Source organism: Echiichthys vipera (genome assembly GCF_963691815.1).
Source record: "Echiichthys vipera genome assembly, chromosome: 13".
Taxonomy (NCBI): Eukaryota; Metazoa; Chordata; class Actinopteri; order Perciformes; family Trachinidae; genus Echiichthys; species Echiichthys vipera.
Genome location: NC_139838.1, coordinates 22,252,083 through 22,265,418, shown reverse-complemented (window position 1 = coordinate 22,265,418; position 13,336 = coordinate 22,252,083). Strand labels below are relative to the sequence as shown.

General features: G+C 41.7%; 1 protein-coding gene across 1 annotated transcript in view; it reads left to right on the top strand.

Annotated features, from left to right (window-relative positions):
• The first annotated feature begins 482 nt into the window (after window positions 1-482).
• The window catches only part of angpt1 (angiopoietin 1), a 51,785-nt gene continuing 38,931 nt past the window's right edge, over window positions 483-13,336 (top strand). Inside the window, exon 1 of the mRNA XM_083925826.1 lies at window positions 483-1,269. Coding sequence (XP_083781952.1) covers window positions 853-1,269 — 417 coding nt within the window. The 5' untranslated portion in view covers window positions 483-852. The remainder of the gene's footprint in view (window positions 1,270-13,336) is intronic.

Genomic DNA, 13,336 nt, shown 5'->3' with positions numbered 1-13,336 from the left:
ATATAGCACCTGTCATTGTACAGTATAGACGGGAGTAGAGCCGTATCTCGGGAGCAGATAAATTGAACACACACATTTAGTTTTTGTGTCAACACACAGGCAGAAAGGCAGGTCAACCACATGAGCATGCAGTCTGCAGCGCCTGTAAACCGATCCTCATAGTCTAAGCACATCCTCTGTGCTGGGGTCCCTTTTCTGCCAGGCACACACACACACACACACACACACACACACACACACACACACACACACACACACACACACACACACACACACACACACACACACACACACACACACACACACACACACACACACACTTGTTCGTGCACACATACTCACATTCCTCTGCAGGCTCTGCGAGGGGCAGGCGCAGAGTGCTGGAAGCTTGGAGCTGTTCTTCAGAGTGAGCGTCTCTCTCACTCTCTCCAGTCGTTAAGTCAGAGAGCAGAGCAGGAAGGGAAGGCAGAGAGACCAGGGGAGGTCTGACGACACCATCTCAGCTTGTCCAGCACCTCTTTCAAATGCACAGATTGATAAATGCATGCACACAGTCTGTCTTTGATTTACTGGAGGAACACCAAGATTTATAACCAAGCCTTCACTCTGCAAGACATGTGTGCAACTTTTCCTGCCAGGACAAAAACTTAAAAGGAGCTCTGGAAATATAGCATGTTCAAGTACCCATGGTGAGAAAAGCAGAGAGAAGGTCCAACATAAGGATGGATGACACAGGCTAACAATGTTCCTCACCACTTTCTGATCCAGCTTTAAAGGGACCATCCAGCCGAACGAAGGACGGGCTAAAGATACAAGAACTTAATTCACCTGCAACTTTTACCCCAGGCTGATATGATGCTGTGGTACAACTCTGGCCCCCAATTGCTCTCTCTGGCAGCACTTCTGGTGATTGTGAGCTGCGGAGGAGGGGAGCAGCGGAGAGGGACGGATAGCAGCAGCAGCACAGGTGGCAGCAGTAGTAGCAGTAGCAGCAGCAGCAGCAGTAGTAGTAGTGGAGGAAGTGGTAACAGTAATTACAGCAACCGACGCTTTCATAAGATCCAGCATGGCCAGTGCACCTATACGTTCATCCTCCCTGAGGGGGACGGAGCCAGAGGAGGCTCCTGCAGGGAGGCAAAAGCCGGTAGCCCACCGCAAAACACCAACTTTCTCCAGAGAGATGCCCCGCCAGCTGAGCCAGAGATTCCCAGCCAGAAGATCCAGCAGCTCGAGCACATTATGGAGAACTATACCCAGTGGCTACAGAAGGTGAGGAGGGTGGTGTGCAGTTTCAATGCAGCACTTAACAAAGTTGACTAACAGAATGGGCCGATAGTCCTTTAAAAACAAAAAAAATCACTCAGAGTATTGGCTGTTTGATATCACGTCATGTTTTTTAATGGCAGATCGAAATAGGAATGCAGTTCCCCCTTTAATCAGACCCCTGTTGAAAAGGGTTTGTATTGATTCACATCTGTAACTGTAACAACCCTGCATGAGACCGGATCCATTTCTTTTGAAGTGGTCACGCTCTAGTTTATTTGTTTGAGATATTTGTGTTTCCGTGGGTGTGTGTGTGGTCTCTGCAGAGTGTATGTATGTGGCGTCTCGAGATAGCTTGTTTTGGTGTCTCAATGAGGCTCTCCAACTAAAATCAGGCTGTTCTGGCTGTTTTCTTGTTGTCGACACATTGTTTGTCAAAGTGTTTATCAGAAGGAGAGTTTATGTGCATTAGAGGTTGTGAACTTTTGTCTGGGTGACGCTGTGTGAGCAGTTTCAAAGTGAAATGTCACAGACAATTATGAATAGAAACATACGGTGTGTGTGGGGGGGGGGGGGTTTACAGTAACAAGAAAGAATACAGCATATCCTCCTCCTGTTTGTCTTTCTCATGAAAACCTATGAAATGATTGGATTTACTCAAAATAACATTGTAGTCAAATTGCAGGACAGCTGTGTTTCTTTGTTAGTGATAATTTTATAGTTTGTAGAAACAAAGTTTGTATCAGACAAAAAGATGTGCATTTGATAGAAGACATAATTGGCAACTCAGTTTATAGTAACCATACTATTCTGTTATGTAACTGTGTACAGTATGTGAATTGAACTTCTTGTTCTGGCTGTCTCACAGCTGTGTGACTTTCAAACCTCCATAGACCTCTTGTACCACCGCAGCTCTTATCAGACGCTCCGTATCTGTCCAGCAAACTCTATCTAAATCTATTTTTTTCTTGCTTTTTCTTTATTTTTTCTGAGTAAACTGCCCTTTAAGTAAATTCCACAGATGTCTAGTTGAGTTGCGCAGAGCGTCGGTCATAGAGCAGAGGTAGTTATATGTCAGTCACCCCCTGTTCTCCAGTGGGCTGTCTCTTTAATGGCAGGAAGTCAGAGAGATCCCCCAGAGACACTCAGAGGAGGAAAAGACAGAAAAAGAGACTGTTCCCTTTATTTATTCAAGTCAAGGGCGTATGAGTATATCTCGAAAGTCCAGACTTAAATAAAAAAATAAATAAAACAACAACTATAACCCGTTTTTCTCTATAGAAATCATTCTATAGAATATATCCTCGTTTGATTGAGCTGATGTGAAATAATTCATATTTAAATGATCTAATTACAGTTAAGGTAATAACAACCAAACTACAGTCTAATATACTGTAGAACCACCGAGGTGTTTACTATGCTCAAATATGGTTCTACAGTAATGTTAATGAGTTACGAGTCGTGAGGCCATCACTGATATGGCTTGGCAGGCCTTCTGCTTTTCTAAGCTTTGAGACATTATGTCTCCAAATCTCCTCGAAACGAATACATGAATCAAATAAACAAACCAATCCAAACTCGGCCGAACAGGCCCCTTAACTTTCCACAATATTGTTCTCAAATAAGATTAGCAGGTTCAATGTGTGATTAATTGCTTAAAGCTAAGGGTGTATTTATTTTTTGTCTACACAGCAAATGCATGCACAGATAACACCTGATGGATTTGATGGATTACAGTGAAACTGGGGAATTAATCAGCCTGTACCTCATCAATACCTACCCTGAGTCTATTCATTAGCGATCAGCGTGTGCTCACAAATGTGTCTGAGCTACTCTGCAGTGTGCCTGCTTTTCATTTACTCTCCGAAAGTAAACTTTTCACTTCTCTGGTTAGAGGAAATAGTCATTCCTCATCAATTACCCAGGCGTTGGTCACAGTATGTTACAGCGAGATGTTGATTGAGTTTGTAATTAGGGAGGTATAGTGTTGGAGGCTACTCCACCCTCCTACGAATTCAGCTTGAGACCAACAGGTCAGAATTTGTGAAATATCAGCTTATCATAAGACTGTATATCACTGACTTCATCTAAGTTTAGAGGAGGAATTCTTTTTCCATGATACACGTTAAGGTTGTAAGCTTGGTGTACACGGTATGTGTGTGTGTGTATATACCTTTAATATTGCAGACATAGGAAAATTAAGCTACATAATATCTGCACTTGTTTCACATTCGAGGGCTAAATGCCAATGTACTTATTATCTACCTAAAGAAATATAAACCCCTGCACCTTTTATTACTGATGACTCTCTACATCCGTTCACTATTTAAAGTCTGAAAACCTGTGTGTGTTTCTGTATGGCTCCCAAAAGCGATCCATGTGTCAAGAAAGGCCAGGGGTGAAATAACACTGGCTTTATCTTTGCTCAGTGGACCTCATCCGTCTGTGATAGTATAAGTGATACTATGAAAACACGACGGCAGCGTTGGTAGACTGAAGGTTTGACTAATGAGACCTCTCGAGTAGCTTTCTCCTCAGATGTGAAAAGGGGAGCATGTGCAAACGTCTGCCATCACCACTAATACTATCATGCCTCTCTCCTGGCACTCTGCACGACCACAGACATTTTTCATTTCAAATAGAAAATGATTTCATTTCTGAAGATCCAGTATCAACAAGATTACATTATATTATGTTTAAAAATGTGTGATGAACAGAAATGGATTAAATGTTCCTGGGTGGATATTGACAATATTTGACTGTAACAAGTCAAAGATTAGCACAAGAAAGGAATTGGTGTAGACATTTCAGTGGGGAAACTTAAACACACAGTGGTAATTCAGGCTAATTATGCTGCATGGGGGGGAACATCAGGATGCAGTTAACATTTTTCATTGGACAGAAGATTAAGTGTCCCGGCCAGTCTATCTATCTTAATCACGCCGGCATTTTTACTGCTTGTCTAAGAGAAAGCTTGCCCTGATGTTGCTCCAGCCAGTCCTGATGAAAGAGACCTGACGGAGGAGACCATTCCAGATAGCACTCCCGTGCCTGGGTGTTCAGTCCAGTGTGGGGGGTAGATAGAGAGAGTGATGCAGCAAACAGCTGTTGTGGAAGCTTTTTAAGTCTGAGATCCTTCCTTCCTCGACCCAGGGTAGAGTATATGGACCCTGATAACATTCCCGATCAGTCAAAGGTGGCTTGTGTTTGCCCAAGGATTATTTCCCCTGCCCTCCTGCAAGGCAAGGGGCGTCAGACAAGCTTGGCTGTCACCTCAGAGAGAAGATGCAGCGGGCTGAAAATAACAGCAGAAAAATAATCAATCAATATTGATGGATTCAGGGCTCAGACAAGTCATCAATCCCCGGAGAAGTCTTAGATTGTACTGTGAGAGAGTGTTGTCAACCAAAGATGAAATACGTAACCACTGACCAAAAGTGAAATATCCACTGTGACGCTAAAAACATTTGCCTTAAGCTCATTTAGAAAAAAAGATTTCTATTTCTACCTCTTTTCTTCCCACTAGTCTATTAAATCTTCGACTGGATCCAGGTATGGTCAGTTACCTGCAAAACGAGTAACAGTTCCATATCTAAGTTTTGTTTTTCAAGAAAACCACTTTTTAAAAGTCAAACTCCTTCAATAGTATGTTTCTGAACGCCAGCAGATGTTCTAGAGCTTTCCCTAAATAGATAAGTCTAAAAGTGGCAAAATTGGCTGAAATTTTAAGATAAGAGAAGATACCTAATAAGGGGGACAAAGCATTCAATACCAGCTCTCAGTATTTGAACGCTTTAGATTATTTCTGTGAGAACCAAAAAACAAAGCTCTACTCACAGGTAGCTAATGGGCCGAGGAACAGATTGGTGTAATGTGTCATTCTTACTCTAGCTGCTGGGCTTCTGTTGAGCTGAAGGGCAGTGAGGATCGGTCTCCGGTGCGAAACATGAGAATGGATGAGTTATTTAAGATAAAGAAAAGGCTGTCTTATTTAAAACGTAGATGTCCGCGTTTCACAGCACATTCTGACAATATCCTTTCTACTTCTCTAATATTTCAAGGTTGATGAAAATTTGGCACGGATGAAGGTTTAGCAGGCCAACTTGTGTTTCTGCTCTTGGGAGTGAAAGTAATAGATCTTCTCGTTTCCCTTCTGGTGGAGACAGTAGAAAGTGGTTGAGAGCAGTGTTTCTTGAGAAGGCCGTCCTGTGCCAAACTAAGCTGTTGAACAACGGGAGGGGGGGGGGGGGGAAACTATCTCTAGTGTCTTATCCCTGTGAAATTCCCATCATTCTGCCTCTCGACGAACATGACTGTGCTGCATAAACACTGGTTTAAAAGGATATACCGGCATGTGGGCAGCAGCTTGTTTCCCTTCCATACTGGGAGTTCATACGAGAAAGGGTGAATATGTTTCTCTACTTAGTGATATCATAGGGCCACACAGCATGCCTGGGGATGCAAGGAGAAAGCTATCTATTTAAGGGGTGACTGCCTCTATGAGAGTTTGTTTTCACTGATAATGTGGGCCAAAACTAACAATCGGATGATGCAGAAAGGCTAAGAAATGCTCGGAGGAATAAAAAGCTCTTCCTTCCTGACCCCAAAAAACTTGTAAAAAGGAAACCATGGAAATTGCTGAAGGACACTACAATAACAGCTTCCAGAGAAGTTGTCTCGGCCGCACTTTCACTATGACTGAAAGCAAAAAGGAAACAGAACTTTCTGCTTAGCATGTCATGGGAATAGGGGAAAACATTATGGCCGTGCCGTTAGTATTTCCACATGGACGTGAAAACGGAGCCCGACATTGTTAATGTTACTGATTTTCAGGAAAAGGGGCATTTAGTAGCTTTGTCACGCTCAATATGGCAAGCCACTTTGTTTTGAGTCCCCCTTTTTTTTCCAGAAATCATATTTCAGTACAGCCACTGGACCCAAACATGCTGGAGGTTTTGATATTGGGCAGGCAGGTAGTGTACATCTATTTCTCTTTACAGCTCAATAAATGAAGCAGTAAATTTCTCGGCAATTTCACTGTGTATCTTGAATCTGTCTAGTTTACCTTATTGCAGCTATAACACACGCAAGGGGTTCCTTTTCCATCACTCATCTGAGTGAATCGCTCTCTGGTGGGCACTTTATAGGGGATTTATTTTGTTTTAATTATAAGGTTATACATTTGGCTAAATGCTTGCAGGATTTATGATATCCCTTCTGAAAACATTGCTGCTTGAAACCTTGTAGCTTGGCACCCACTGGTGCATCTGTGGAATAAATTGTGACTTCCTCTGATAGGTTTGTGTTTCCAGGCATGCGCCCTAGAGTACATTCATTCCTGTAATGGAGCTGATTTTTCTTCATTTGGTTGCTGGAGTTTTATTAATGTGAATGCTCTGCAGCATATCACTCGGGTATAGAAGTGAAACAGCGCTTTCTCGTCCCAACTCGTCACATACGGCCACTTTGTCAGGACCCCTTGGCGTCACTAGCATCCACCCCTACCTCCTCCCTATGCGGATTTTGACGCGCTTACTTCTGGAGCACTTGCTACGAGTGTCTAATTAAGGTGCAGATGGGCTGAGATAAAACAGCAATACTTGAGGCTCTGGAAAAGCACAGACTGATTTTAACCTCCGTTAATTAACTTTTTAAACCTTGGAGGCAGAGAAACAAGCTATAAACACAAAATTGGTGTATGATTACTTCATACCAAACACAAAGGAACTCATTTGGAGTCTTCTCTCTGGATCCTCGTTGAATGTGAGTCCAGTAATCCCTCTGTTTTAGCTCTGGTTTGGTCTCCTCCAACTCCAGAGGTATATATATCTGACTCTTAAGCTGCTAAATATGCCACCATGTTCACCAGTTAGCTGCTAACTCGCAAAAAAGTGACGTGATATCTGTAGGTTCTTCGTTCCAAACAGCCCCACCGACATCGGGGCTCAACATGTGGTCATTTGATCCATTGTAATCAAAAGCTTTAATGCATTATAAATGTGAGTGAACTAAAATGATATTTATATATTGTATTCTACTGTGGCATTTAAATGTTTTCTTTATAAAGTAACTAAAACAAGACTAAAAGCTTTTTTCAAAGGAATGAGTATAAATAATATTATTTTGGGCCGGCGAGTGGAAGTCATTACTACTAAGACTGAGAGTTATGGTCAAAAGGGTTGCCAAAAGCACAGGGTTCATGGCTGTATCTCTGCCACTGCTAAGGTTGAGTGATTATGAGCCAAATATGAGATAGTAATAGCTTAGATAGAGCAAAACATTAGACGTTATAGTCAATCTGAGCATGCAGTTAGTGGGCAAGTAATGTGGTGTTATCACAGCCTGCAGCAAATCACAAGTGTGTTTGAACTTATTTCAGTCACAGAACCGGCTGTTATCTCCGTTGTATTTTTGTTTTATAATGACTCTTGATAAACTGAGCAGATGATAATATTACTCACCCGTATCTGCAGCTTTTTATTATTCTCCAGACTTCAGGTTCATTTAGGTTCCTCATTGTAAATCAGGGTTTAATAAAGGTCAGGGGAACTGAAAGAATTTTAGAATTTGAGCTGCTTGCGATGGATACCGCAGGACGTCTACACAGTGTGAATTTACAATAACGTGTCAGTTTTTTTTTTTCTTCTTTATTTTTTTTTTTACAGCTGCTTTACTTCCAGGAAAAGACAACACTGGGAAAACATGCTTGTCTTGTATTTCTGGTTCTGGCAGGGAGCAGGAGAATGAAAAATCTGAATTAATGGCAAGTCGCAGTGTGCCACATTTTATGTTCATCAAAAATTTGAAGTTTACTGTAAGTTGTGATGTTTGATCCCATGGTATCTCTGTATGTTAATTCTGTAAAGTCTGTGAAGTGGGGAGATAAATTCCTGAAGCCTCCTCACATGCTGCCCCTGAGGCCGACCTTCCCCGCAGCGTCTCTTTGACTCTCCCCGACAGATGTTGCTTTTTGAGTGGATGTCTTTGTCTGTCAACGCTGGGGAGCCTTCCAGAGCCTCCAGAGGACAAACCCAGTTCACCTTTTTTTGGAGTTCGGCCCATGCGGATTTAGTGTTGCTAAGAATTCATACTGAAGAAAAACAAAAAGGATCACAATCAGATGGTTGAAAGAGACACTTGAAGCTGAAAAGAAAGGGCTGTAGAATCATTCAGAGTTGTGGAAAACCGATGACAGGAAGCAAGGTGAAAAGAGAGAAAGAAGGAGATAGGAGGAGAGTGCAAGATACTGGGTGAAAAATAAACACTTTCACTCCCTTGCATTGGGGGCTAGATAGAGCTTCCAATGACTAATGGTTGGCTCCATTATTTTTGTTTTATACTTGTGGTTGTGGGATAGGAACCTCTTACCTCACTTATTTATTTAATCTTTTTTTGTCTTTTGCTGTGGGTGAGAGAGGTGAGTTGGTGGGTGAGTACTGTGTGATGTATTATTGTACATACAATGTGAGACCCACACATCGTAACAGTAGACAGTCTGGAACGATGCAGAATGTCAGGCTGATTATAGCCCCGGTCTCTGTTTTCTGTGAGTGGTTTGGACAATTGAGTGTGTTAGGTCTCGGTTTATCGGTTGAGTGCTGCGATTGGTGTGACACCTCATTCGGCCTGCGTATAGACACACGCATCTACACACATGCAAAGATATAGACGCTCACACGTATACACCCACAAATATGCATACATGCTGCAAACACAGTCTTAACCCTGTCCAGAGCTGTGTTTGCCTCGTCTGGGATCTGAGCCAGGCTTCTCACATTCACTACCAGAGCTGGAGTTGGCACGGAGACTGCAGACGTGACACAGTAAAGTGTGTTATGTGTCCCACTGTGCAAAAATAACACCATCAAAACATAATACAGTACAAGTCAAAAGTTCCTCATAAAACCATGCACGTGGTTGACCTTTCACCACAATGCTTTTCCTTCGTCCCTTCAGCTTGTTGCGCTTTTGATGACACCCAAGTCAGTGATGTGAGAGGTGATAGCTGATAGAAAACACCTGCTGCATACCGTTTGTTGTTCATGCTTTGAGGAAGATTTATACTTGGGATCTCACTTTTTCAAGCCTGGATACTGATTTCGGTGCCTTAACTGATATCGGCAATGAATTTTATCTTTTTTGAAATTTATGATCAGTATACCTCACTGAGTGGAAACAGATTTGTATCATTCTGAAATAAGATAACATGAGGCTGTAACACATCACTCGTATCACTAAATCCACGCTACATAAATTATCTTGGAAAAATAAATGTGGCAGGGACCTTCGTTTCACCGATTTAGCTTCGGGTTTCTGTAAAACACATTTTAAAATGATTTTACCATGTACAAGGTAAAACCCTGTAGAAATAAATGTTGATATTGTCATGTTTGGCATGCCTGTTGCACCAAGTTATTCTCTGCACTGGCATGCTGCACGCTCAAATGTCATGTTTCCACTGTGTGATACAGCTCTGCTCATCTCGACTCACTTTTGCTACCAACTTTTTGTTTTTTCCCACTGCAGGGCACTGCTTTTTTTTTTTAAGGTCTGGGTCGATCCTCAAGGGCACTGCCAATGCATCCTGAGATTAGTGCCAACAAAGATGATTGTAATTGGTTTAAAGAAATACAAATAAGTCAGAATGCAAGAAGAAGTGTGCTAAGAAGCTCTGAGAGCAATTTTTAACGACTGTGGCTCAGTGACAGAGTGGGTCGTCCTCCATTCGAGAGATTGGTGGTTCGATCCCCACCTCCCCCGGTCCGCATGTCGAAGTGTCCCGTGCTGCTCTTGGGTGTGTAAATGTGGTGTGAATGGTTACATTAGATTGGATGGCATGTAGATGTCCACTGCCATCAGTGTGAATGTCTGTGTGAACGGGTGAATGTGACAAACACTGTGAAAGCGCCTTGAGTAGTCAGAAGACTAGAAAGGCGCTATATAAGTACAAGTCCATTAACTCATACTCTTACATCTTAGAGAACAGGATGGGATCTTCTGTGAATGTATGGGGAAAATTAAAATAAGAGTATTGTATTCTTACAGCTATCTCTCAAAGTACAAGAGTATCACAGTAGCCGACAGTCTAGTCCTAAAATGTGCTGCTGCATGGCGACCTAGCAGGAAGTCGCTCATAAATCTATCCTTGATCAAACAGATGGATGTGCTTTTTGGGTCTGTGTTCATGACTAAAACACAAATTCTTACAAATGGTTCTTGATGTTTATTTAATTTGACATGTTTTCAGTGGTTCTGAGATGGAAAGGTTTACCCTCCAGAGGCCTGCGTGTTTGTGTATTTCTCTGTGTACAGACAAATCTGTGTCACACTGATGTCCATTTCTGCATATGTGTTCCTGCATGACATTGTTTGACGTACAAATGACTCTGTGTTTGGATGAAATGACCTTCAGCTTAACTGATGGCCTGTAAAGGCTCAAGTGAGATGTTCCTTCTCTGGACTCGTACAGTCAAAAGGTGAAGCTCAGGCAGAAAAGAGGCCGTCATATTTTCTCATTGACTGTCAAACAGCACTTCTGGTATGAACGTGGATGTATACATCTTAGTGATGTATGATGTCTAGAATACCACAGGACATCATGTCAAACCAGATAAACCCTTTCTGAACAATGAAAACAGACACCCTGTCATGAATTGTGTCCTCACTCAACAGAGAGTGTAGATTTTTCCTTGAATTAACGTATTTTACGTATAATAGTAAGTTCCTGACCAAAATGGGATTTTTATATACAGCTTTTAGAGGAGAAACATCCACAGATTTGCGATATGGTTCCCGATATAGGGAATTTCTGAGCTTGAATGACAAGACCTTTTCTTTCTTATACAGAATATTTAGGCATTTGTTAAACATACACTTTATTTCATTCAGGTGTTAAATCAAGACACGATTGGTGTATTATCATTATTCATTCCTGAAATCTGGAATGGTGCCTGACAACTTTAAGCTCTGTGTAATGTTCTAGAAATGGACACTGAGAAAATAAAAAGTAAATAAATAATAAAAACATAGTGGACATGATGTTTATTAAACAGTCAGTCAATCGCTGACGGTTAAAATAAATAATGAAATAAATTAAATAGCTATGTGACACAATTTCTAAATCACTCCAAGCTATGTTTTCTGTATTATATGTTTGGAAAAAAATCCATATTGGAAATCATATACGCCAAAACAAATAGATACCCATCTCTGTGATAGGCCAATATCTGGCTCTCATAATAGTATACAACTGAGGTCCTTGAAATGTAAAGAACAAATGAGAATCCTAAAAATATCTACAATTCCATGATAACTGAGCAAGCAGCATCTTTTGATGAAGAGCATGTGATATGATCAAAAGCTCCAAAAAAATGACTGTGAATCAGTAGTTCCACCATATTCTACCCCTGAGGTACAGTAGGGTGAGATTGTAAGGCCGTTTGTATTTGACATAGATATGGCTTTGTTCATAAGTACAGTTGATGGTTTGGAGATCTGTGGAAATTCTGGTGTGATGTGTGGGGATGTTTTGCTTTGTTGTCTGAACATAATGATCCAGTTTGGTTGCACTTGGTTTTCATCATTTGAGCTATCCTCTCCTTTTGCCTGTGTTTATGTACACACATCTTGTACACTTCAACCTAGCAAATGCAAAAATAAACAGAAACCTGGACACATGAAAAGCCAGGGATTACACATACTATGTCCTTCATGCTTCTCTAAAACCTCCTAATCTCTCCATCTGTCTTATTTAGAACCTCCCTACAGAAATATACTGTGCATGATCCAAAAATGAATGTTTGACAAATAGCAGTCAGATTTCCATTCTTGTTTTAACTAGTTTAAAATGCATGACTTAAATATACTTTTCCTGAGGTTTCTAGAAATAACTACTTTCTATGTATCACAGTAAAGACACAAACATGCACGTTATCAGCATTTTCATCCATCATCAGTTGAAGGTCAGGCAGCGGCAAATGTTTCTAATGTCGCAGCATGGCAGTGATACAATAGTGGCTGTGAGCTGCTCTTTATCATCAACAGCAGCATCTATTTTCCTCCTATCCAACAGACATGGTGAACCGCGGGTCAGACTGAGGCAGCTCCATCTGTAGATGTTAGTCGGGCTACCGCGCCTTGTCCTCCCGCTCAGCTCTTTTGTTTAGATTGAGTGTCGCTTCAGGATCACTTAAGGGAAATTTAGGCCCACATGCATACACACACAATCCATTTTGCCTTAATGTACCACCATCAGTACTTAAAAGTGCCTCATGTAGCCACTAATGTGATATATAGCCCAGTGTGTGCAAAAGCAACCGCAGCACTGTGGAAAATGACTCGTCATTAGTAATATAATCGGGATCTGATGCAATAGCCTCAATCCGTCTTTGCTGATGGGAGCAAAGCAGAGATTGTAAGAAATAAGGGCAGAGGGCATAACACAGGGAGACAGAGATATATAAAGAGTGACAGTGAGAGAAAGTGAGAAAAACTGTATGGCTGTGGTTGGCGTTCGCTGTGGTGACTGTAACCCTGGACGACTGCAGCGATGGTATATAAACTCTGTAGTCCTCGCTTAATGGGATGTTAGGATGAAAGATAAACACTAATGTGACATTGAAGGAAACAACCCCTGTCATTAAACAGCCTTTCATTTTGATTAGAAGAGACACCCAGCTTGAAAGATAGTGATGCTGGCACACAAACTGGAACGCTACCATTTTTTCCCCCCTGAGGTTTTGCCCGGCTAGGAGGTTTACAACACACATACAACAGAAATGTATCTGTCAGGGGTGAGCTTAAAACAAAACATGTCCCTATGTATCTGCTTCTACAGCTTTTTGGCAGAGGATTCCCCTGCTGAAATGTTTAGAGGGTACGCTGGAATGCTATCTCAAATATTTGGATGTAAATGCCTCCTCCGTGGGAGGGTTGAGTTTGTGGTAGCCCTGTGTGCTTAAGTAAAAGGGGCACACTGACATGGCCACAAAAAAGCCATCATCAGACAGACATTCCTGCCCGGATGGGTCCCTGAGGAAAGATTCCCATGTTCGACAACTTGCGTCACAATACA